This window comes from Lepus europaeus, chromosome 13 (assembly GCF_033115175.1).
Source record: "Lepus europaeus isolate LE1 chromosome 13, mLepTim1.pri, whole genome shotgun sequence".
In the NCBI taxonomy this organism is placed as follows: Eukaryota; Metazoa; Chordata; class Mammalia; order Lagomorpha; family Leporidae; genus Lepus; species Lepus europaeus.
Genome location: NC_084839.1, coordinates 51,912,666 through 51,939,553, shown reverse-complemented (window position 1 = coordinate 51,939,553; position 26,888 = coordinate 51,912,666). Strand labels below are relative to the sequence as shown.

The 26,888-nt window shown below is 41.3% G+C and overlaps 1 protein-coding gene across 1 annotated transcript in view; it reads left to right on the top strand.

Moving 5' to 3' along the window:
* Positions 1–395: 395 nt before the first annotated feature.
* PNPT1 (polyribonucleotide nucleotidyltransferase 1) overlaps positions 396–26,888 on the top strand; it is a 62,047-nt gene continuing 35,554 nt past the window's right edge. The window contains exons 1-11 of the mRNA XM_062209470.1: positions 396–560; positions 8,859–8,919; positions 13,405–13,479; positions 14,811–14,916; positions 15,306–15,355; positions 17,441–17,504; positions 17,600–17,647; positions 19,887–20,000; positions 24,274–24,460; positions 25,436–25,487; positions 25,845–25,902. Of these exons, the coding sequence (XP_062065454.1) occupies positions 400–560; positions 8,859–8,919; positions 13,405–13,479; positions 14,811–14,916; positions 15,306–15,355; positions 17,441–17,504; positions 17,600–17,647; positions 19,887–20,000; positions 24,274–24,460; positions 25,436–25,487; positions 25,845–25,902 (976 nt within the window). The 5' untranslated portion in view covers positions 396–399. The remainder of the gene's footprint in view (positions 561–8,858; positions 8,920–13,404; positions 13,480–14,810; positions 14,917–15,305; positions 15,356–17,440; positions 17,505–17,599; positions 17,648–19,886; positions 20,001–24,273; positions 24,461–25,435; positions 25,488–25,844; positions 25,903–26,888) is intronic.

Sequence of the window (26,888 nt, the reverse complement as noted above, 5' to 3'; positions counted from 1 at the left end):
TCAGCAGGGGGCGGGACTGAAAGTGGAGCTGCTTCCATATGGGATGCCACACTGCAGGCGGTGGCCCAACCCGGTACTTCACAACGCGAGCCCCAGCTTGTATTTTTAAAGGGTTGCATTATCCTAGGATTTTATCTAAAACGACAACAGCACCTCTAACAAAGCATTCTTTACCTAAATGCCTTTCCCTGGCAGATAAACACAAAGAGGAAAGCTAGGCTACAACGCAATCGCGTTCTGATCGGTTTGACCCTGTTTAGTTCTCGTAGAAAGCGACCGAGGTGTTCGCTTACCCGGCGTTCCCAGGTACCGCGGAAACGAAACTGCACCAGGCCCCGCCCCGCGGCCTGCGGGGTGAACCAATGAGGACACAGCCCGGGCTTGTCGCCGGCCGGAGTCATGGCGGCCTGCAGGCGCTGCTGCTCGTGCCTCCGGCTCAGGCCTCTGGGTGCTGTGCCCCTGCGTCTGCCAGGGCGGGATCGGGCACTCACACACTTGCAGGTGCGCGCGCTGTGGGGCAGTGCGGGGTCCCGAGCTGTGGCAGTGGATTTGGGCAACAGGTAAGGAACGGCTTACGATCCCTGTCTCTCAAAGCTTCCTGGCGGTAGGAATCCTGCCTCTTTATCCTCTATCTCAAACCTTAATTCCCACTTTCCCTTTCCAGGCCTTAAGTTTCTCTCCTGCGACCTTAACCCTTGCTGTGCTGTCTGGTGCTCTTTGCTTTTCCAACCTCCCAGTTCCTCTTCTTGGGGCTTCCTTTCTGTCCCTGATTTTTATTCTGTTTCTTTTCGGGGACCCCTGGGATCTCAAGCTGAAAACATTTCACTTAGGAATGGGTTGACAAATCTAAACGCACGTTGTCCGACCCTACTGGTCTCCTAAAAGTACAGCGTATGTGGCCCTGGATAGGAAGGGAAGAGGAAGAGGAAGGTCAGTTAATTGAGCGCCAGCTGTCTGATACATACAATCGTTTAAAACCTGCAGCAAGGATGCTGGTATTTCTGTTTTATAGATAGGACATCAGAGGCCTTAAAAAAGTTAAGTAACTTTTTCAGAGTCAGAAGTTAGTGTTAATACTGTGGGACTAACTGGATTTGGGGCTGTGTTTCTTGTTTACAAAGCCCATACTTTGTCCCGGGGGTATGTTCGCCAGAATTTATGTTAAAAGCCACTTTTCAAAAACATCTTCTTTATTCGTTTTTTTAAATAAACGAAACTGTTAATGCATACTTTATATACTTATTTTTTTTTTTAAGATTTATTTATTTGAAAGGCAGAGTTACAGAGAGGCAGAGAGGGAGAGAGGTCTTCCACCCGTTGGTTCGCTCCCCAGATACTGCCATGGCCAGAGCTGCACCAGTCCATAGCCAGGAGCCAAAAGCTTCTTCCAGATCTCCCATGCAGGTGCAGGAGCCCAAGCACTTGGGCCATCGTCCACTGCTTTCCCAGGCCATAGCAGAGAGCGGGATTGGAAGTAGAGCAACTGGGACTTGAACCAGCGCTCATGTGGGATGCCGGCACTTCAGGTGGTGGCTTTACCCGCTTCGCCACAGCACAGGCCCTTATATGTACTTTAACATTTTTTGACCCTATTTGAATAGAATAAAAATCTGGCTTTGAATCCAGGCCTTCCTACCTACATTGACTAACCTAGAACACATTATTTCACCACATGTGCAAAATGAGGCATTTGAATTTGATCAAGGGCTCTGCAAACTTTTCTGTAAAGGGCCAAATGGTAAATAGTTTAAGCTTGTGAACTACCTACTGTTTCTGTCACATGCTGCTTGTGTTTGTGTGTTTGCAAACCATTTTAAATGTAAGAAACATTCTTAATTGAGGAGCTGTATAGAAACAGGCTGTGAGTTGTAATTTGCTGACCACTAGACTAGGTGATGTCTTAGTTTCTATCACTAACATTCCTTAGTTCTAAGTTCTTTAGGGAGAGGTTCTCTTTTCTGTTCTTCAAGGTCTGCACATTCTTCTCTGAAGCAATGCCCCAAGAACATTTCATTCAGCAGACATATACTTTGAGGTATGTAGTGAGTATTTGGAACAAGATGCAGGTCCTGCCTTCCATGTTTTCCATAAATAATCTACTTTGATATTTTTGCTTCTTTATCAACCTGGAGCTCTTTTGTAGCTACTGCTTTAAGCTTTTTGCCATGTATTGAAACAACTGGATATATTAATACCATACCCATTAAATGAATCAATTCTTTATTATCTGGCTTAAGTTTATCATTTGCAACATTTATTAAGTGGCCACTATGTAGCAGACACTTTATATTTGTTATATATATTTCCAGTACACTGGGGAGAGAGTATACTATTGTAGTGGGTGCTTTTCAGATACTGTATTTAATGCTGGCAGTAACCTTTGATGTTTATTTAGCAAGCTTTTATTAAGCATCTACTATATATAAAACACTAGAAATCCAGGGTCTGATAAGGGAGTGACATATACACATAATTAGTGCTGAGAAAATCACTGTGAGAGAGACATGTATGGGGCACTAAGGTAACAGAGAAATGTTTATTCTGTCCTAACGCTTGCCATTGGAAGTAAATCTTGAAGGATGAGAAGGCATTAACAGTGATTCAGATAGCAAGCAGAAAGTAGCAAATGCTACTGCAGAAAGTTAAGACTGCATTTTAGTAGCTACAGATAATTCACTTTGGACAGAGCAAAGGTAAAATAAGAGTTTTGTAGCACAGGCAAGTCATGAAGGACTGTTTCCTTTCTTTCTTTCCTCTTTTTCTTCTTCCTTGTTTTATATTGATGAATATTTCTTGGGAAGGTGGTTACATTCCACTTCATTCTGCAGATGCTTCTATAAAATGTTCTTCAAACATCTCTGCCTGCAGTTCTACTTCCTGCAGCGAATGGTTGCTCTTTCCCTCCGTCTTCCTCAGCTACAGCCTCCTACACTTATTCCAAACAGTAGAATCTCCTTGCTCTTCTCATGTTCCTTTTTATTACTTACTTTTTTGAGTGTTCACTCACATGACTCAGCATTTTAAAAATTCCAAAAATGTTCCATATGTTTCCATGGCCATTCAAGTCCAGTCTCACTCTGCATTATATATTGTGTAATATTGGAAAATTTGATGACAGGTGAAATCAGTTACTCAAATATAAAAGTAACGGGGTTGGTGCCGTGGCACAGTAGGTTAATCCTCCGCCTGCGGCGCCAGCATCCCATATGGGTGCCGGTTCTAGTCCCCACTGCCCTTCTTCAAGTCCAACTCTCTGCTGTGGCCTGGAATAGCAGGAGAAGATGGCCCAAGTGCTTGGGCCCCTGCACCCACATGGGAGACCAGGAAGAAGCACCTGTCTCCTGGCTTTGGATCGGCGCAGCACCCGCTGTAGAAGCCATTTGGGCGGCGAACCAATGGAAAGAAGACCTTTGTGTCTCTCTCTCTCACTCTGTAACTCTATTTGTCAAATAAATAAATAAATAATCTTAAAAAAGAAGAAATATAAAAGTAACAATAAATTTTTACCAAAAGCATAACTAAAAGTTGCATGGACAGCAAAAAAATTATATAGGCCAGTTTAACGCCAGTTGATTTCACAAGATGTTGTTCTTTGCATACTATAGATTGTATACACCTAGAAGAAATTAGGACTGTCACCAAGGTAAGATCATGTGACTGTCTAGTGGTTGGTCAAGGACCTTCAAAGGAGAAACTGGATAGAATTCTGGTAGACACAATAGAGGGAACAAAGTAGGAGGATTTGATGTTTGAATAAATACTATACATGAAGCCAAGCATGCATATTTGAGCACATCAGAAATACTGCAGACCTGTTTTTCTCACAGATTTGATCAGTTGCCAGGATAAATATATTAACTCTAGATGCTTAATATTACTTCCCAGCTCCACTTTTCTGCTTGTTAAGGCCTCCTTAGCCAGGGAGAAGATAGTCCATGCCTTGGTTGTGCTTGTGAGTACGTATGCTGTATTCTTCTCTGATACACTGCTAGTCTAAGTGGTACCATGTGACTGATTTTCACCTGCAGAACTTGAGAAGAATTGATATGTGTCATCCACACATCCACAGATTGAAGTATGGTTGACCTTCTGTATCTTTGAGTTCTGTATCCATGGATTCAACCAGCTGGATCAAAAATTGCATTTTTTTCCCTGTCAACATGAACAATACAGTGTAACAACAATTTGCATAGCATTTACATTTTATTAGGTATTGTAAGTAACCTAGAGTTGGTTTAAAGTATACAAGAAGTTGTGTGTGGGTTACATGCAAATATTGTGCCATCTTATGTAAGAGACTTGACCATTTGCAGATTTAGTATCCTGGAGCAGGGGTGCAGGATCCTGGAACTAATCTCCCATGGATACTGAGGGACAGACAACTGTAGTCCCATGGAAGGACTTTATTCTAGTGAAGCCTACCATTATTCTGAGAGAACCTATATGCTTTTTTTTTTAAAGATTTATTTATTTTATTTATTTGAAAGAGTTACACAGAGAGAGAGGAGAGGCAGAGAGAGAGAGAGAGAGAGGTCTTCCATCCACTGGTTCATTCCCCAGTTGGCCGCAATGGCCGGAGCTGCGCCGATCGGAAGCCAGGAGCAAGTAGCTTCTTCTTGGTCTCCCACTGCTTTCCTAGGCCATAGCAGAGAGCTGGATTGGAAGTGGAGTAGCTGGGTTGTGAACCAACTTTACCCGCTACGCCACAGTGCTGGCCCTGAGAACCTATATTCTTGACCTTATATTCTATATATACTGCATTTATATACATCTTATATACTGCATTTCCTTGATTGCCTCCACAAATCATATCACCATTAAAGAATACAGATTTATGGCCGGCGCCGTGGCTTAACACGCTAATCCTCCGCCTTGTGGCGCCGGCACACTGGGTTCTAGTCCCAGTCGGGGTGCCAGATTCTATCCCGGTTGCCCCTCTTCCAGCCCAGCTCTCTGCTATGGCCCAGGAAGGCAGTGGAGGATGGCCCAAGTGCTTGGGCCCTGCACCTGCATGGGAGACCAGGAGAAGCACCTGGCTCCTGGCTTCGGATCAGCACGATGCGCCGGCCGCAGGGCCATTGGATGGTGAATCAGCGGCAAAAAGGAAGACCTTTCTCTCTGTCTCTCTCTCTCACTATCCACTCTGCCTGTTAAACAAAACAAAACAAAAAAAAAAGAATACAGATTTATTATCACTGAGGATAATCAACAGAATATATTACCATGGGCAAAATGCTAAGGTAGTAGTCCCAATAGTGGAACCAAACCATAGCTTTCACAGCTTTTCTTCCCTATGTCTCATACTGACTTAGACCTGTTAAAGATACCCCTTTTCCCTTCACAGGGATTCAGAATTCACTTTGGTAAATAGAGAGCTAGTTCCTGGTAGGGCTTGAGAAAAACAGGCAGCATATTCTTATCCAGGATGAAACAATATTTTAAAACCCTGAGTTTACATTTTGCCTCAGAAAACCTTCACTTAATACTGATTTCAGCTATAGGTAGGTGCAGATTTGTGTGGCACTATACACACTATGACTGATTCTAAGCTCATTGCCTCTGTCTGCTCCACCTCCAGCACCTGCCTCCTTTGTCTACCTCAGTGTTACCGTCAATCAAGGGAAACCCATTTTATTGTATACTTTCATCATTATAACATTTGTATTTAATTAAAAACCCAAATAGAATTTATAAATAATCTCCTGTGTTTAAAAAATAAACCCTAATTATATTTCAGGTTCAGAGCTGATAGCATAAAAGCATTGTATTAATTAACATGTGTATTAAATAAACATGCTTTGTTCTGACTTTCAAATTTAGCAAAATGTGTCTAAGTGAATAGATACATATGCTTTTCATTAACTCAAGCTTTGGGCAAAAGTAATTAATGGGTATAAATATTAAGTGTTATCCTTTTAGCACATGAGGGACAGAATAACTAATCTCAGCGGCCAGTGTTATGGTGCAGCTGTTTAAGCTGCCATCTGTGATGCTGGAATCCAGGGAGGCACAAATCTGAGTCCTGGCTTCTCTGCTTCTGGTCTACCTCCCTGTGAATGCACCTGAGAAAGCAGCAGAAGATGGCGCAAATCCTTAGGCCCTACACCCATGTGGGAGACCCAGATGGAGTTCTACACTCCTAGCTTCAGCTTGGTATAGTCCCGACTGTTGGAGCCATTTGGGTAGTAAACCAGTGAATGGAAGATTCTCTCCCTCTTTCCCTCTCTTTTTCTGAAACTGCCTTTCAAATAAGTTAGTACAATTTTAAGGGAAAAAAAAAAAAGAATAATTAGGTTGCTGCTCTGCATTGGATCTGTGTCTGTGTGTGCCTGTGTATTCTGAAATCGAGCTCTGTGACAGAGCACTTTTCTCAGTAGCTCCAATGGTCACTGACTTCATTTGACCTCTCATCATTCGATGAGTCTTGGATTCATTAGTAAGATGTTTTGCTGGTCTGTGTCAAGACCTTAATAACTTCTATTTGCATTCTCTGCAGAAACAGGAATAACACTGAGGATGCTACTTAATTCATATATACAAAATGGCTTAATTATGCAATTTACATACCACATAGTTCACTCATTTAAAGTGTACAATTCAGTGGTTTTTAGTATACAATATTCACAGAATTTTGCAACTGTTACCACAATTTTTTCAGAACATAATTATCAGCTCATAAAGAAACCTTGAGCCCATTAGCAGTCCCTTACCAGTTCTCCCCAATTTGCAATCCCAGGCTACTATTAAACTGCTTTCTGTCTCTGGATTTGCCCGTTCTGAGCATTTCATATAAATGGAAACATGATACATGGTTGTTTGAGACTGCCTTCTTTTGCATAGCATAATTTGTTAAGGTTTATTCATGTTTTTTTCATGTATTAATACTTTGTTTCTTTTCTTTTTAAACATTTATTTACTTATTTGAAAGGCAGAGTTACAGAAAGGCAGAGCCAAAGAGAGGTCTTCCATCCACTAGTTCACTCCCCAAATGGCCACAACAGCCAGAGCTGGGCCATCTGTACTCCCACTTGGGTGCAGGGGTACAAGGACTTGGGCCATCTTTTGCTGCTTTCCCAGGCACACCAGAGGGGAGCTGGATCAGAAGTGGAGCAGCCAGGACTCAAACCGGTGCCCGTATGGGATGCCAGCACTGCAGGTGGCAGCTTTACCCACTACGCCACAGTGTCAGCTCCACTTCATTTCTTTTTAAGGCAGAATAATTTTCCCTTATGTTGATTATACCACATTGTTTTTATCCATTCCTCAGTGGATAGACATTTAGGTTGCTCCCATTTGAGGACTATTAGGAATACTGCTATGAATGTTCCTGTACAAACTTTTGCATGGATGTATGTTTTCATTTCTCTTGAGTATATACATGGAAGAATTACTGGATCACAAAGTAACTCTGTATTACCATTTATGAACCTGCCAGATTATCTCCCAAAAGGGGTTCACCATTTTATATTACCACAAGCAGGGTATAATGGTTCCAGTTTCTACTCATCCTCACCAATATGTTACTGTTGGTGTTTTTGTTTTGTCTTTTGTTTTAAAGATTTATGTATTTATTTGAAAGACAGAGTTAGAGAGAGAGAGAGAGATCTTCCATTCACTGGTTTACTCCCCAAATGGCTGCAACAGCTGAGGTTGGGCCAAGCCAAAACCCAGGTCTTCCATGTGGATGCAGGGCCCAAGAAGTTGGGCCTTCACTGCTTTCCCAGGCACATTGGCAGGGAGCTGGGAGCAGCCAGGACACAACCTGGAGCCCATATGGAATGCCACTGTCACAAGGAGCATTTGACACACTACACCACAATGCCAGTCCCCAGTTTGTGCTTTTGATGTCACAGCTAAGAAGATTTTGTCTAATTCAGGTCTATGAAGCTTTACTCATTTTCTAAGAATTTTATAATTTTAGTGGTAACATTTAGGCCTAGCATCCATTATTATTGTACAAGGAGGGAATCCATCTTCATTTTTTTGTGTATATGGATAGTCAGTTGTCCCACTGTCATTGGTTGAAGAGACTGTTCTCTCCACCCCGAACCCCATTAAATTGTTTTGATACCATTGTCAAGCATGAAGATCTTTGTGGGCAATATTTAACAGTTTATATTTCGTCATGAAAGCAATGGGGGACATTTTTAAAGATTTTTTTTTTTTTTGACAGAGTTAGACAGTGAGAGAGAGAGAGAAAGGTCTTCCTTCCGTTCGTTCACCCCCCAAATGGCCACTATAGGCGGCGTGCTGCGCCATTCTGAAGCCAGGAGCCAGGTGCTTCCTCCTGGTCTCCCACGCGGGTGCAGGGCCCAAGCACTTAGGCCATCCTCTACTGCTTTCCCAGGCCACAGCAAAGAGCTGGACTGGAAAAGGAGCAACCAGGACAGAACCGGCACCCCAACTGGGACTAGAACCGGGAGTACTGGTGCTGCAGGTAGAAGATTAGTCTAGTGAGCTGCGGCACCGGCCTAAAAGATTTTAACTAAAGAAATGATCCAGTCTTTGTGATAAAGGTTCCTGTGATCAACAAGGTGGGAAGACTAGAGTCAGAACAGTGGTAGCAAGTGGAGAATCAACGTTTAGGAAGGCAGTTCATTTCTGCATCCTCCAAATACTGTCTCATACTAACTAACCTTGTACATTGGTTTTTAATACTCTTCTTCAGGTAGCTCTTAAATTCCCCTTGTGCTTTGATAAGGATTATGAATTCTATCCCTTTTATACTTTTTGCTCATGGAGGAGAGCCTATAAGGCTTAACAGCCTCTATTTCTTCTCAGAATCTTACATTATTTTATACTTAGCTGGGAATTATACTAACAATCTAAGTTATTGTGTATTGTATTTTTCTTAACAGAAAATTAGAAATATCCTCCGGAAAACTGGCCAGATTCGCAGATGGCTCTGCTGTAGTACAGGTAAAAAGTCCAGGTTTTAAAATTTCATCTTAAAATTGTTTATGGAGACTGGCACTGAGTATTTTACAACATCATGTAACTTAGAATTGTGGTACTGGAAATTAATTCAGATTTTTTTTTTAACATTTATTTTAGGGGCCAGCACTGTGGCACAATGTGTTAATGCCCTCGTCTGAAGCTCCAGCATCCCATATGGGCACCGGTTCAAGTCCCAGCTGCTCCACTTGGGATCCAGCTCTCTGCTGTGGCCTGGGAAAGCAGTAGAAGATGGCCCAAGTCCTTGGGCCCCTGCATCTGTGTGGGAGGCCCAGAAGAAGCTCCTGGCTCCTGGCTTCGGATTGGCACAGCTCTGGCCGTTGTGGCCAATTGGGGAGTGAACCATCGGATGGGAGACTCTCTCCCTCTCCCTCTCTGCCTCTCTTCTCTCTGTGTAACTCTGACTTTCAAATAAATAAAATCTTAAAAAAATTATTTTATTTATTTGAAATGAAGAGTTACAGATAGAGAGAGGGAAAGACAGAGATCTTCCATCCACTAGTTCACTCCCTAGATGGCCACAACACCTGGGGCTGAGCCAGGAGCCAGGAGCTTCCTTTGGGTCTCCCATGTGGGTGCAGGGGCCCAAGCACTTGGGTCATCATCCACTGCTCTCCCACGTGCATTAGTAAGGAGCTGGATCAGAAGTGGAGCAGCTGGGACTTGAACCATCATTGCCCATATGGGATGCTGGTGCTGTAGGCTATGGCTTAACCCACTACACCACAGCACCTGCCCCAATTCAGATTCTAAGATCATTTCTTATATTAGAACCATTCCAGACAACTAGAGTTAAAGGGCTATGTGTAATTAGTGACATTTAAGATGCCTTCCACACTCGGGGTTCTGTTTTATTCTGTTAAAAAAAATTCTGTCGTGCATTTCTAGAGAAAGTGATTTTGATAATTTCAGTACTAATACTAGGAAAGTTTTTCATAATATGTAGTCTAAATTTTCCCTGATGAAGTAGAAAATAAGAGCAGTCTATTCAATAAATGGTGCTGGGAAAACTGGATTTCCACGTGCAGAAGCATGAAACAAGACCCCTATCTTTCACCTTACACAAAAATCCACTCAACATGGATTAAAGACCTAAATCTATGACCCGACACCATCAAATTATTAGAGAACACTGGAGAAACCCTGCAAGACATAGGTACTGGCAAAGACTTCTTGGAAAATACCCCAGAAGCACAGGCAGTCAAAGCCAAAATTAACATTTGGGATTGCCTCAAATTGAGAAGTTTCTGTACTTCAAAATAAACAGTCAGGAAAGTAAATAGGCAACCGACAGAATGGGAAAAAATATTTTCAAACTATGCAACAGATAAAGGGTTGATAACCAGAATCTACAAAGAGATCAGGAAACTCCACAACATCAAAACAAACAACCCACTCAAGAGATGGGCCAAGGACCTCAATAGACATTTTTCAAAAGAGGAAATCCAAATGTCCAACAGACACATGAAAAAATGTTCAGGATCACTAGCAATCAGGGAAATGCAAATCAAAACCACAATGAGGTTTCTCCTCACCCTGGTTAGAATGGCTCACATACAGGCAAGGATGTGGGGAAAAAGGGACACTAACCCACTGTTGGTGGGAATGCAAACTGGTAAAGCCACTATGGAAGTCAGTCTGGAGATTCCTCAGAAACCTGAATATAACCCTACCATACAACCCAGCCATCCCACTCCTTGGAATTTACCCAAAGGAAATTAAATTGGCAAACAAAAAAGCTGTCTGCACCTTAATGTTTATTGCAGCTCAATTCACAATAGCTAAGACCTGGAATCAACCCAAATGCCCATCAACAGTAGACTAGGCCGGCGCCGCGGCTCAATAGGCTAATCCTCCGCCTGTGGCGCTGGCACACCGGGTTCTAGTCCCGGTCGGGGCACCGGATTCTGTCCCGGTTGCCCCTCTTCCAGGCCAGCTCTCTGCTATGGCCCGGGAAGGCAGTGGAGGATGGCCCAAGTGCTTGGGCCCTGCACCCCATGGGAGACCAGGAGAAGCACCTGGCTCCTGCCATCGGATCAGCATGATGCGCCGGCCACAGCGGCCATTGGAGGGTGAACCATCGGCAAAGGAAGACCTTTCTCTCTGTCTCTCTCTCTCTCACTGTCCACTCTGCCTGTCAAAAAAAAAAAAAAGTAGACTGGATATAGAAATGGGACATGTACTCTGTAGAATACTAGACAGCAGTAAAAAACAATGAAATCCGGTCATTTGCAACAAAATGGAGAAATCTGGAACACATCATGCTGAGTGAAATAAGCCAGTCCCAGAAGGACAAATATCATATGTTCTCCCTGATTGGTGACAACTAACCGAGCACCAAAAAGGAAACCTGTTGAATTGAAATGGCCTCTATGAGAAACAGTGACTTGATTGGTCCTTCTCCTGACTGTTGATGTACAACTTAATACTTTATCCCTTTTAGTGTGTTTTTTTTTTTTTGTTCCTCTTAATACTATTGGTTGAATTCTGTAATTAATGCACAATTATTCTTAGGTGTTTAAATTTAACTGAAAAATGATCTCTGTTAAATATAAGAGTGGGAATAAGAGAGGGAAGAGATGTACCATTTGGGACATGCTCAGGCTGACTTGCCCAAAATGGTAGAGTTAGAAATGTGCCAGGGGATTCCAATTCAATCCCATCAAGGTGGCATGTACCAATGCCATCTCACTAGTCCAAGTGATCAATTTCAGTTCACAATTGATCATGCTGATAGGTCTAAGAGTCAAAGGGATCACATAAATAAGACTAGTATCTGCTAATACTAACTGATAGAATAAAAAAGGGAGAGAACAGTCCAACATGGGAAGTGGGATACACAGCAGACTCATAGAATGACAGATGTCCTAAAGAGATTCTGCCTCAGAATCAGCCCTTGAGGCATTCGGATCTGGCTTAAGAGCCCATGAGAGTATTATAGGCATGGAAAGCCAAGACACTCTGGCAAAAGAAAGACCTAAATGAAAGATCTCAGTGAGTGAGATCCCAATGGAAAGAACAGGTCATCAAAGAAGGAGGTACTTTTCTCTGAAGGGAGGAGAGAACTTTGACTATGACCTTGTTTATAAGATTGGAGTCGGCGAACTCAAAAGGCTTCCATAGCCTTGCCAACTCATGACAAGAGCCTAGGGAGATTATTGACACCATAAACAAGAGCCAATTTATTAAGTCAACAACAGGAGTCGTTGTGCAATTACTTCTCATGTAGGATCTCTGTCCTTAATGTGTTGCTCAATGTGAATTAATGCTATAACTAGTACTCAAACAGTATTTTACACTTTATGTTTCTGTGTGGGTGCAAACTGTTGAAATCTTTACTTAATATATACTAAATTGATCGGTATATAAAGAGAATTGAAAATGAATCTTGCAGCCATTATAATCCATAAGCTGTACTTTGGAAATTTATATTCATTAAATAAAAGTTAAAGGAAAAAAAAAAAAAAAAGAAAGATAATGAATCTTGCGTCGCCGCCACACCAGGTTCTAGTCCCGGTCAGGGCACCGGATTCTGTCCCGGTGGCTCTTCTTCCTGTCCAGCTCTCTGCTGTGGCCCGGGAATGCAGTGGAGGATGGCCCAAGTGCTTGGGCCCTGCACCCACATTGGAGACCAGGAGAAGCACCCGGCTCCTGCCTTCGGATCAGCACGGTGTGCTGACCGCAGCGGCCATTGGGGGGTGAACCAACGGAAAAAGGAAGACCTTTCTCTCTCTCTCACTGTCCACTCTGCCTGTCAAAATAAAAATAAAAAAAAAAAAGGAAAATGAATCTTGATGTGAATGGAATGGGAGAGGGAGCAGGAGATGGGAGGGATGTGGGTGGGAGGGAAGCTATGGGGGGGGGGAGCCATTGTAATCCATAAGCTGTACTTTGGAAATTTATATTTATTAAATAAAAGTGAAAAAAATACAAAAAAAATATGATTTGCTTTATGGGATGTGACTAAGCTATACCATACTAAGAATGAGAGAGAGAGAGCACTTCCATCCATTGTTCACTCCCTAAATCCTTGCTAGCCAGGGCTAAGCAGGGCAGGAGCCAGGAACTCCTTCCTGGTCTCCCATATGGATGGCAGTACTTGAGTCATCATCTGTTGCCTTTCAACTGCAGTAGCAGGAAGCTGGATTGGAAGCCAGAGTAGCTGGAACTGGAACCAGGCACTCCCAAATGGCAAGTGGGGGTCCCGAGGAGTAGATTCACTTGCTGCACCACAATACCCTTTCCAGTTTTATAGCTTTTGAAAAACTTACTTACTATTCTAATACTGATCATGATTATGTAGAAAGAATCAAGATTAGGCTATTTGTAACTATTTTCACTATAATATGGAATAACATTTCTTTCCTTGAGTTTGAGAATTCATTCAGTTGCTACTTAAATGTTCTTTTTTTTCAAAGGAATTTACTGGTATTATTTTTTATGTTTAAGTCAGGTGACACTGCAGTGATGGTGACAGCGGTCAGCAAAACAAAACCTTCACCTTCGCAGTTCATGCCTTTGGTGGTAAGTATATGCTGATTGAGCTGTAATGTAGCGTAAACATAGAATAGTAATATTTTGTACAGTGTCTAGTGAGTTCCTTAGTTGTTTGATACTGCATAATTAACAGAATATAAACTGATTACTCCATAACGAGTTTCCGTGGTAGTACTAAGCATACTTTAGAATGTCCAGTTATATACGTTGACAAGAGCAGTAGCAGTGCTTGAATACTTTGATGTTGAATAAGTAATGAATTTATTACCCTCATAGATTTCCCTTTAGTATGCATCTACAAATGTATGTTTAGTAGAGTTAATTAGGATTTTATGGTTTCTTTCTGTGATGCAAAGGGGAATACACTTTAATCTAACAATTGATTCAAAAAAGGGAATGTTTATCTTGACCAGAATGAGATACTGTGGGAAGTACTGAGGCTAGGTAGCCATCTGACTGCTTAGTGAATCTTTTAAAAAATTAAGTTGCTGAGAAGCTGGCTTTATGGCATAGCAGGTAAAGCTGCTGCCTGCAATGCCTGTCCCAGCTGTTCCACTTCTGGTCCAGCTCCCTGCTAATGACCTGGGAGAAGCAGTGGAAGATGACCCAAGTGTTTGGTTCCCTGCCACCCGCATGGGAGACCTAGATGAAACTCCTGGTTCCTGGCTCCTGGTTTTGAGCTGACCTAGCCCTAGCGATTGTGGTCATCTGGGAAGTGAACCAGTGGATGGAAGATCTTTCTGTCTCTCCCTCCTTATTTGTAACTCTGACTTTCCAATAAATAAATAAGAATCTTTTTTTTTTTTTAAATCAAGTTGCTGAAACATTTTTATCAACTTTCCTTTCTCCAAGAGATACAAAAAGCTAAAAGCGAATAAAATATTCTGTATTCTTAGTCTAGAATGTGCTGTGAGCAACCTCAGGAGAACTAGCATTTATTTATTTTCTTAAAGATTTATTTATTTACTTGAAAGAGTTACACAGAGAGAGGAGAGCAGAGAGAGAGAGGCCTTCCATCCGATGGCTCACTACCCAATTGGCCACAATGGCCAGAGCTGCAACGATCCAAAACCAGGAGCCAGGAGCTTCTTCCGGGTCTCCTATGTTGGTGCAGGGGCCCAAGGACTTGGGTCATTCTCCACTGCTTTCCCAGGCCATAGCAGAGAGCTGAATCAGAAGTAGAGCAGCCGGGTCTCGAACCGGCACCCATATAGGATGCTGGCACTTCAGGCCAAGGTGTTAACCCACTGCGCCACAGCGCCAGCCTGAGAACTAGCATTTATTTAGTAGTTCTTAGATTATAGTTTGTTACTAGTAAAAGGAATCATATGAACTTCATTTTTTCATTACTCTTTTAGGTTGATTACAGACAGAAGGCTGCTGCAGCAGGTAGAATTCCCACAAACTATCTTAGAAGAGAAATTGGTTCTTCTGATAAAGAAATTCTAACAAGTAGAATAATAGGTAAATATTAAGGTAGAAGTATTAATTGTCTCTGATGTACCTATATCAGCATTTCTTCTTGTGCTTGTATGTGAATTTTCCTTCGTTACATTAACACCACCTGAGATTATGTGCTGTCTGTTCTCTCACATGTGGGCTCCATAAGAAAAGATATTTTTGTCTCTTAACTATGTCTGCATTTTCAGTAAACGTGTTTAATTCCATTTTCCCCATCCTTTTAAAGTACCTTTGTATTACCTTTGTATTACTGACATTTATTCTTGTCCCATTGAGTAAATCAGTCCAAGAGAATTGATTGATTTAGACATATTGAATTGTTATCAATGTTTAAAAGTTTCAAACTCTGAAACAACTTTGTCAGTATTATTTTGGGATTTTGTTTTTTGCAGATCGTTCAATTAGACCTCTCTTTCCAGCTGGTTACTTTTATGATACACAGGTAAGTTCTGTTTTAGATTGGTTTCCAGATCAGTCAAAAATTACTTAATAAATCTTTATAATGCTTTCTGCTCTAAAAATCATAAAAATTGTAAAATAAAAATTTTAAGGATGCTGTTGCATCTTTAATTTTTTAAAAAAAGATAATACTTTTTTTTTTTTTTTTTTACTTATTTATTTGAAAGAGTTACACAGAGAGAGAAGGAGAGGCAGAGAGAGAGAAAGAGAGCTCTTCCATCTGCTGGTTCACTCCCCAAATGACCGCAATGGCCAGAGCTGCGCTAATCTAAAGCCAGCAGCAAGGAGTCTCCGGGTCTCTCACATGGGTGCAGGGGCCTAAGGACCTGGGCCATCTTCTACTGTTTTCCCAGGCCACAGCAGAGAGCTGGATCAGAAGTGGAGCAGCCAGGACTTCAACTGGCGCCCTTATGGGATACGGGCACTGCAGGCGGCAGCTCTACCCACTAAGCTACAGCGCCGGCCCCAAAAAAGATAATACTTTTAAAAACTAACATCTGGGCTGGCGCTGCAACTCAATAGGCTAATCCTCCGCCTGCGGCGCCGGCACACCAGGTTCTAGTCCTAGTCGGAGCGCTGGACTCTGTCCGAGTTGCTTTTCTTCCAGGCCAGCTCTCTGCTGTGGCCCGGGAGTGCAGTGGAGGATGGCCCAAGTGCTTGGGCCCTGCACCCGCATGGGAGACCAGGAGAAGCACCTGGCTCCTGGCTTCAGATCAGCGTAGTGTGCCGGCCACAGTGTGCCAGCCGCAGCAGCCATTGGGAAGTGAACCAATGGAAAAGGAAGACCTTTCTCTCTGTCTCTCTCTCTCACTGTCCACTCTGCCTGTCAAAAAAAAAAAAAAGTAACATCTGGTGATGTCCATTTGCACTGACACCTGAATTATAAGTAGTAGTTAGCTAACCAGGATTATCAGAAAAATTGTCCAGACGGATGAAATTAGAAGTGAGAAACCCCTGAGGCAGGGAAGAAACTGGTGGGTTTGAAAGGTCAGTGTGGGGCCCTTGCTATGGTATAGCGGGTAAAGCTGTGGCCTGCAGCGCCGGTATCCCATATGGGCGCCAGTTTGAATCCCGGCTGCTCCACTTCCTATCCAGCTCTCTGCTATGGCCTGGGAAAGCAGTAGAAGATGGCTCAAGTCCTTAGGTCCCTGCACCCACATGGCAAACCCAGAAGAAGCTCGTGGCTCCTGGATTCGGATCAGCGCAGCTCTGGGCATTGCAGCCAGTTAGGTAGTAAATCAGCAGATGGAAGACCTCTTTCTCTCTGTAACTCCGACTTTCAAATAAATAAATAAAAATCATAAAAAAAAAAAAAAAAGAAAGATCATTGTGATTGAAATGGGTAGAGTCCAGATCAGGCTGGGAATATTGGTATATTAGATTATAGGTCATATTACTAACATACCAAGACAATCACCACACTAATTTTTATTACCTGTCTTTATTACAAGATCCTCTGAGTAGTATTTTATTATTTATTTATTTAAATATTATTTATTATTTTGCTTTCTGAATATTATTTTATCATAATAACCCATATACTTTAAGTTTACCTAATTAAGTAACTTTTATTTATTTGAAATAAATAAATACACCTTACAGATATACCTTTGCAAGGATGTCCCCACTTCAAGGAAGTTACTTTCTTAAGTACATAACATTAGGCATATTGTAATTCTTTGGTTTGTTTACCTGTGTTCATAAACAGAAGGCAACAGTTTTGTATAGTAGAAATATTTAGCTAACATTTCCTGTTTACAGCATCCCCAGTATTTTGCTAAGTACTGTACACATAGTATTTCTGTAATTCTAAAAGGAAACCTTTAGGAAGATGTCATTTTTCTTCTTTTCTAACAATAAGGAAACTTTCAAGTTTTAATTTATTTATCCCATTTCAAGGATTTTAAGTTCACTGATAACCAAAATTAAGGTATTTAGCTATGAAGCACATGCTTTTAACTTTATAGTGCTCCTATACAAGTATTTTAGACCAAGTTAACCTAAATGATAATCCTCCTAAATCAAGTAGACTTTTTTTAAGTGCTTTGCATATTTTCCTCTTATCCAGGTTCTTTGTAATCTGTTAGCAGTAGATGGTATTAATGAACCTGATGTCCTTGCAATTAATGGTGGTAAGTATAAAAATAAAGATTGAAATTATCACTGTTGATATTTTTAAAGCAATTATAGATTTTAATTTCACATCTTATTTTTCTCCTTTTTTAAGCTTCTGTAGCCCTCTCATTATCAGATATTCCTTGGAATGGACCTGTTGGTAAGTAAGGATTTGAAAATAGAGAGTATTCATATTTTTGTCAGTAAACAATATAGTAAATGTGTTACAACAAGAGCATTGATTTATTGACTCAGATTTATTACATTTTAGAAAACTGAAACAGATGGTATCCTAAGACTCCTTTCAGGTCTTTCATACATTTTGATCCTTGTCTTGGGTTTTACTTCCAATTGCAAAATTTTAAAGTGTTACAGATTCTATATGCCTAGATATTTTGGCTTCTTAGTTGCCCTTTTCTGCTATGGGATGTTTTTTGGACCTGAAAATTACCTTATTGGGGCCAGCACTGTGGTGTGGTGGGTTAATACCCTGGCCTGAAGCGCTGGCATCCCATATGGATGCCGGTTTGAGACCCGGCTGCTCCACTTCCTGTCCAGCTCTCTGCTATGGCCCAAGAAAGCAGTAAAAGATGGCCCAAGTCCTTGGACCCCTGCACCCATGTGGGAGACCTGGAAGAAGCTCCTGGTTCCTGGCTTCGGATTGGCACAGCTCCGGCCGTTTCAGCCATCTGGAGAGTGAACCATCGGATGGAAGACCTCTCTCTCTCTCTCTCTCTCTCTCTCTCCCTCTCTCCCTCTCTCCCTCTCTCCCTCTCTCCCTGTCTCTGTCTGCCTCTCCTCTCTCTGTGTAATTCTGACTTTCAAATAAATAAATAAATCTTAAAAAAATAACTTTAAAAAAAGAGAAAATTACCTTATTACATATACCTTCAAGAGAAAACAATTTTTTTTTTTTTTGTAACTTAAAGCTCTTAAAAGTTTTACTCATCGGCCGGCGCCGTGGCTCAACAGGCTAATCCTCCGCCTAGCAGCACCGGCACACCGGGTTCTAGTCCCAGTCGGGGCGCCGGATTCTGTCCCTGTTGCCCCTCTTCCAGGTCAGCTCTCTGCTATGGCCCAGGAGTGCAGTGGAGGATGGCCCAAGTGCTTGGGCCCTGCACCCCATGGGAAACCAGGAGAAGCACCTGGCTCCTGCCTTCGGATCAGCACGGTGCGCCGGCTGTCTCTCTCTCTCACTGTCCACTCTACCTGTCAAAAATTAAAAAAAAAAAAAGTTTTACTCATGCAATATAAAAGTAATTCATTGAGAAAATAATTACTGGATATCCTAAACGCTGGTTGGATACTAAGCTAAGTACCAAAGGAACAAAGGCAGACTAGTGCTAACAATACAAAGATGAAAGAGGTACTTCTTGTTTTCAGCTTAATAATGGAAAAGAGATAATTACTCCCTCTCTCTCTTTTTTTTTTTTTTTTTGACACGCAGAGTTAGAGAGAGAGAGAGAAAGGTCTTCCTTCTGTTGGTTCACCCCCGTAATGGCCCCTATGGCCAGGGCGCTGCGCCGATCCGAAGCCAGGAGCCAGGTGCTTCCTCCTGGTCTCCCATGCTGGTGCAGGGTCCAAGCACTTGGGCCATCCTCCACTGCCTTCCCGGGCCACAGCAGAAAGCTGGAATGGAAGAGGAGCAACTGGGAAAGAACCAGCACCTCAACCGGGACTAGAACCCGGAGTACCGGCGCCACAAGCGGAGGATTAGCCTAGTGAGCCGCGGCACCAGCCGAGATAATTACTTATAAGCACTATTATTAAGGCATAGCCAAAGTAGTAACAAAATGGTAGAAAAGAACAGATTTAGTTTTGTTGGGTCAAATTGTCAAAAAGGACTTCTTGGAGTGTCAGCATTTAAACTGACCTCAGTAGGATCAAATGTTTTTGTTTTTGTTTTTTTAAACTTTACATGTCAAATTTTACCTGTCATATGATTCTCACTTATTATATAGGTTTAAAGGGAGGGAACATTCTAAACAATGAACATACCAAATCACAATAAAGCTTTACTTCTTTTTTTTTTTTTTTTTGACAGAGACAGTGAGAGAGAGAGACAAAGGTCTTCCTTCCGTTGGTTCACCCCCCAAATGGCCGCTATGGCTGGAGCTACACCGAGGATCAAATGTTAATCATTTGCCTTGGAGTCTAGATCAGGAGAAGAATAGGAAGCATAAATGCAGAAGTGTGGATAGAATTGTCTGAGCAATTCAGGGTGGTCCAGTGAGGCTAGAAAATAGGATTGGGCATAATGCTCTGTGGGCCTTAAATACCATGGTAGATATAGGAATTTTATTCTGTAGTCATAATCAAAGTTGGATGTCATCACTGGAAAAATATATTGAAAATGGGGTTTTTCATTAAATAAATTCCTTTATTTTATTATATTTTAGGGGCAGTCCGAATAGGAATGATTGATGGAGAATGTGTTGTTAATCCCACAAGAAAGGAAATGTCTTCTAGTACTTTGAATTTAGTGGTTGCTGGAGCACCTAAAAGTCAGATTGGTAAGCTGCTTAAATGCCACCTTTGTCTGGATTTTACTTGAAAATTCTGACTTCTTTAAAATGTATTTAAATTATGAGTGTGTGTGTGTGTGTGTGAATAGTCGTATTTTTATTTTATCTCTATCCTCTATTGATTGTACTTTTACTTCATATCAAAATATCTTAAACTGTTAATTAGTTTAAATATTTTAATTTAGCTAATATATTCATTATAAGCCTGCCTGGTGTTATCTGAGAAACAGATGACCTATTCCTGGTGGTGAAAAATTGGCAGTAAAGGAGAAGAAATGCACCTTCACTTATTCCGTATAACAAAGTGCCATAATTGCATGAATGAAAAATCAGGGCCTTGTTCTGTAGAGGAAAATGCTTCAGCAATCAAAATGACCAGTTTGACTCTACCATGATAGCCTTGTGAACTTGGGCAAATAATTGAAGAACTCTTTATTGTTGGTTTTTTCTACCTCTTGGCATTTGATTTCTGGGACCCTTTCACATGGTATCTTCTGGTATGTAAACATTTTGGTATATAAAGTGAGCTATTAAACTTTGAGTGTTTTGTTTGTGTTTTTTGTACAAGTAATGTCCAGCTTCTGGTTCTGGTATGTTGGTAGTAGTTGAATCAGAATTAAGTAGGAGATGATAGAGAAACAGATATAATAAGAGTTGTATGTAGTCCACATATTAGTTGAGTATGTTGTAAAGTGATATAGGAAAGCTTTAAAAAGATGGTAATTGGGGCTGGCGCCGTGGCTCAACAGGCTAATCCTCCGCCTGCGGCGCCGGCACACCAGGTTCTAGTCCCGGTCGGGGTGCCGGATTCTGTCCCGGTTGCCCCTCTTCCAGGTCAGCTCTCTGCTGTGGCCAGGGAGTGCAGTGGAGGATGGCCCAAATGCTTGGGCCCTGCACCCCATGGGAGACCAGGAGAAGCACCTGGCTCCTGCCTTCGGATCAGCGCGGTGCCCTGGCCCAGCGCACTGGCTGCGCCGGCCGCGGCGGCCATTGGAGGGAAAAAGGAAGACCTTCCTCTCTGTCTCTCTCTCTCACTGTCCACTCTGCCTGTAAAAAAAAAAAAAAAAAAAAAAAAAAAAAAAAAAAAAAAAAAAAAAGATGGAAATTGGGGCCAGCGTCATGGCTCAGTGGATTAAGCCACCGCCTGTGATACCAGCATCCCACATAGGTGCTGGTTCAAATCCAGGCTGCTTCACTTCTGATCCAGCTCCCTGCTAATGCACCTGGGAAAGCAGCAGAACATGGCCCAAGTGCTTGGGTCTATGCCCCCATATGGGAGACCTGGAAGAAGTTCCTGGTTCCTGGCTTCAGCCTGGCCCAGTCTCAGTCATTGTGACCATTTGGGGAGTGAACCAGTGGATGGATGATATCTCCTCCTCTGTAATTATGCCTTTCAAATAAATAAATAAATCTTTACCAAAAAGAAAAAAGGAAATTTACTTTTCTCTCTGAATAAAGAAATGCAGAGGTTATGAGTCCAGGACAAGTGATAGTGGTCTCATGACATCTTAATGTAGATTTATTCTAGCTTTCTGCTGTGCTATAGTCTCAAATGTGACCTCATCTTTATGCTTAGGAACTTGCTACCAGAACTCTGGGAAGCTCCTGATTTATAGGCAGAAGGAAGAAAAAAGAGGGGGTTAACAAAAACATATGCCTGGTGAATAAGTCATTCTCCTTTTTTTTTTTTTTCCAAAGAAGATTTATTTATTTTGTTTGCAAGAGTTACACAGAAAGAGAAGGAGAGGCAGAGAGAGAGGTCTTCCATCCGCTGGTTCACTCCCTAGTTGGCTGCAATGGTCAGAGCTGCGCCAATCCGAATCCAGGAACCTGGAGCTTCTTCCGGGTCTCCCGTGCAGGTGCATGGGCCCGAGGACTTGGTCCATCCTCCAGTGCTTTCTCAGGCCACAGCAGAGAACCGGATCAGAAGTGGAGCAGTCAGGACTTGAACTGGTGCCCATATGGGATGCCAGTACTGCAGGCAGCAGATTTACCAGCTACGCCACAGCGCTGGCCCCCATTCTCCTTTTTAAGAAGCCTCTCAGCAATACCCCCATTTTTATCTCCTTGGCCAGAATAGTGGCATATAACTGCATCCTTTACTGCAAGGGAAGCAAGAAATCGCTTTGGATTCTCTAGTAGTAGAATAGTGCCTCTTTTACTGTGAGGTACTATCACAGTGTAAAGAGAGTATGCCAAAGATATGGTGAGCCAGAAGTAACAGATGATCCCTATATCATATTTGAACATCTTGAAACAGGCTTCAGCAAAGTTTTGGCTTAGTATTTAAAGTTAACTTGAACTGCCTCTAAATTTAAAAAAAAAAAAAAGTTTTTATTTATTATTTGAGAGGCAGAGAAAGTTCTCACCCATTGGTTGACTTCTCTAATGTCCTGAATAGCTGGGGCCAGCCTGTACTGGAACCAGGCCTAGAGCTGAGAACACAACATAGGTCTCCAATGTGAGTGACTGGAACCCAATTACTTGAGTCATTACTGCTGCCTCCCAAGGTATGCGTTATCAGGAAGCTAACCAGAATGGGTATCAAAACCAGGTACTCCAGTTGGGCAGTATCTGCTATGCTAAACACCTTTCCCTCCTGAATTTTTTTTTAACGATTTATTTATTTTCCTTGAAAGAGTTACACAGAGATAGGAGAGGCAGAGAGAGAGGACTTCCATCTGCTAGTTCACTACCTAGTTGGCAACAATTGCCAGAGCTGCACTGATCTGAAGCCAGGAGCCAGGAGCTCCTTCTGGGTCTCCCACGTGGGTGCAGGGGCCCAAGGGCTTGGGCCATCTTCTACTGCTTTCCCAGGCTATAGCAGAGAGCTGGATAGGAAGTGGAGCAACTGGGACTCAAACCGGTGCCCATAATGGGATGCCAGCACTGCAAGCGGCGGCTTTACTTGCTATGCCACAATGCCAGCCCCCCTCCTGAATTTTTTTATTCAAGTTACATTGCTCATGTATTCTCAGTTAGAAACTGATTTAGTTACTTTACAGGTAGTATGAAGGCAAGAGTCAGAATTTATAAACTATTTATAAACTAGGTACCATAATCCCTGGTACCCAGGGGCTGGCACTGTAGCATAGCAGGTTAAGCCTCTGCCTGCAATGCTGGCAAACCATGTGGGTGCTGGTTTGAATCTCAGCTGCTCCACTTCAGATCCAGCTCCCTTCTAATGTGCCTGGGAAAGCAGCCGAGGATGGGCCAAGTACTTGGCCCCTGCCACCTATGTGGGAGACCTGGAAGAAGCTCCTGCCTGCCTCATGGCTTTTCTGGCCCAGCCCAAGCCATTGCAGCCATCTGGGAAATAAGCCAGCAGATGGAAGACTTCTCGCTTTCTGTCTCTCCCTCTGTTTCTGTGTAACTCTGCCTTTCAAATAAATAAATAAACCTTTTTAAAAAATTACCTAGTGCCTAGTAAGCATACAGTTAATACCGGCTATTATAATTAAGACACAAAATCAACCTACTTCTAATTGGTCCTGCAACCACAATCTACTTGAGTTTGAGCCCTTCTAATTTTAAGTAGACTTTGGAAAAATGAATTAAATATCTTTACTATGTCATACCTTAGAAACCCTGTAGGCAATCTTCTAGCTGGCTGTTCTCACCTGTTGCTCTCTAGATAGAATAATGAGATTCTAGAGACATATAAACCTTAGCAGGTAATCTTGGATAATCAGGAAGCTGAGAATGAAAACTATCCCATAAGGCTTTTCAGAAATTACCAGCTTCCACTTTGTGACTTTTGCATTACTCTTGCCATGAGGATATTTAGCCAGCTCTCTCTACTTTCATAAAAGTGCATCAAATACATGTTTTGACCCTTTGTTCATGTATAAAAGTTAATTGTGCCTAAGTCAAATATACCATCATAGAATTTCTGGGATAAAAGATCCAAAGAAATAATTGCTACCATTTTGTTATTAAAATGTTTAGTAATGGTATGTGACAATTTAAAAAAAAAGCTATTTTTTTAAATATGCACAATTTCCTTTATTGTTTCTTTTTATGGAGTAATCTCATTAAATTTAAGGACAATATAAACCTAAATTCACATATCAAGATTTCTTTATTCATTTACTGCTATCTATATTTTGGAAGAATGTTGATTTTGAGGAAAGAAACCAAAAAGGTCAATATATCACTAAAAAATAAGATTGTTCCATAAGTATTTGTCATGTTATGGTATTTGAAAATGCAATATTGGTAAAATACTCATTAGCAATCATGATTTTCTTTTCTTCTTTAGTCATGTTGGAAGCCTCTGCAGAAAACATTTTACAGCAGGACTTTTGCCATGCTATCAAAGTGGGAATGAAACATACCCAACAAATCATTCAGGGCATCCAGCAATTGGTCAAAGAAATTGGTGTTACCAAGAGGACACCTCAAAAGTTATTCATCCCTTCACCAGAGATTGTGAAATATGCTCATAAGTAAGAACACCTGTATAAGAGAAAATATGAAATTGTCACAAGATTTAATTTCCTTTCAGAACCAAATTTTCCTTTGGAGCACTCCCATGCATTATTTCTTAAATAGCACTTTCTGTTTAAAGAGTCACTGCCATAAATATTTGATACTTAAAAATGCCTTTTTCTGGCTGGCGCCGTGGCTCACTTGGCTAATCCTCCGCCTGCGGCGCTGGCACTACAGGTTCTAGTCCCAGTTGGGGTTCCGGGTACTAGTCCTGGTTGCTCCTCTTCCAGTCCAGCTTTCTGCTGTGGCCCGGGAGGGCAGCAGAGGATGGCCCAAGTGCTTGGGCCCTGCACCCGCATGAGAGACCGGGAGGTAGCACCTGGTTCCTGGCTTCGGATCGGTGCAGCGCCAGCCATAGCAGCCATTAGGGGAGTGAACCAACGGAAGGAAGACCTTTCTCTCTGTCTCTCTCTCACTGTCTATAACTCTACCTGTCAAATAAAAAAAATACAAAAATAAATGCCCTCTTCTAAAGCATAAGATTGAATTTCAAATGATGGGAGCAGTCTGTTCACTTGTCAAGAGTTGTATACTATCTGTATATCTGTGTCTAGGAAAAAAGAATAAACACAAGGTATTTGAATATCTAAGGAAACTTGAGATTTCCAAAAAGAAATCAAGTATAACTACCACCATATGCCTAGTACTTAGAATAGTGCATGTCACATAGACACTCTAAATATGAATGAATCTTAGGTGAAATAAATAAACAGTTTAAGACAAGATAGGAGGACATAGTACCATTTGTGAGTGAATCCCTGTGAGAGGTGAGGAAAAAGAAATATATGTTTTATATCATAAATAATAGATTAGCCATGATAAGCAGCATATATACGTTTTTCTAATCCTCTTTAAAATGTTTTTAATGTAATGGCAACTGCCTCATGTTTATCAATATTTTTATGTTAACATTTATTTTGTACTTTAAATAGACTTGCCATGGAGAAACTCTATGCAGTTTTTACAGATTATGAACATGATAAAGTAGGTATACCTGAATTTTGCATTATATAAATGTGCTATCAATACTTTGTTATAATTCACATAATTTTACTTTTGAATGTTAATCCTATTTTTATTAAAAATCTACATACAAAAAGCTAAATAAACACCTTGCTGTTTGCATCTCTATTCTTTCATTGATTAATGCAAGTTTTAGGGAAGTATGCAATATGTTTGAATGAATTAAGCAGATGATATTTCTTGTACCTCTAAAGCCAGTTGTAATTTTTCAAGGAATTTACTACTGTTAGAAAAATATGATTACTATTACAATATATTAAAAATAGAAATATTAAATGTTGCCATGAATGTATAAACTGAGCCTCAACCTTCTTTTAGATTTCCAGAGATGAAGCTGTTAACAAGATTAGATTAGATACAGAGGAACAACTAAAAGGTAAGTTCTCTTTTTTTAATTAAAAAAAAAAAGTCAAAGGAAATAATAGATTTTTAAAATTTTTTGGTTCTAAGACCTAGAAGAAATTAGTTACTCTCATTACTTCCCAATTTTATCTTCAGTAAACTTGCAATAATGGTGTATCACAATTAACTTCCATGAATGTCTCTAGTACTATATGTGGTACAGAGCAGGTAACTAGTAAATAGTGAATTACAATGTACCTGATCTTTTCTGCTTCAGATTATTACATTCTAAGATGTGTAGCATAGTATCCTATCTTTTGAAAATCTGAGTGATATTCTTTTACACTCTTGAGTTCTTGATCTGTGAAATTGCAATTCTTGTGGAGGGCAATATAGCACAGCAGGTTAAGCCACTGCTTGGGACGCCCACATCCCATAACAGAGTACCTGGGATTGAGTCATGCCTCCCCTAATCCACCTTCCTACTAATGTGCCTGGTAGCAGCAGGTGATGACTCACGTACTTGGGTCCCTGCCACCCCTGTGGCAGACCTTTATGGAGTTCCTGGCTCCTAGCTTTAGCCTGGCTCTTGTGGGCATTTGGAGAGTAAACCAGTAGATGGAACCTATCTGTCTGTCTCCCTCTCTCTCTCTCCCTCTGCCTTTCAAATATAAATATATATAAATAAACTTTTAAATCTTCCACAAACTTGTCTCAAAAAAAATTACCTGTTTTATGGAGATTAAATGAGTAAATCATTTATGTTTTTGCCTGGCATATAGCGAATGTTTAGTAAATGTTAACTTATGCTATTGTTATTTTTAATATTGTGTGAGATTGTAAGATGTAGCTTTTAGATAATTTAGCTCTCCATAAATTAGTCAGCGAAGTATCTTATTATATAATGTCAGTCTCTCTCAAACTAAATATTAATGAACCATGACATAGAGTTCTTGTTGATTTTTCTTGTAATAAACAAATAATCTCTTGCATCATTATTAATTTAAGGTGTTAGTGTTA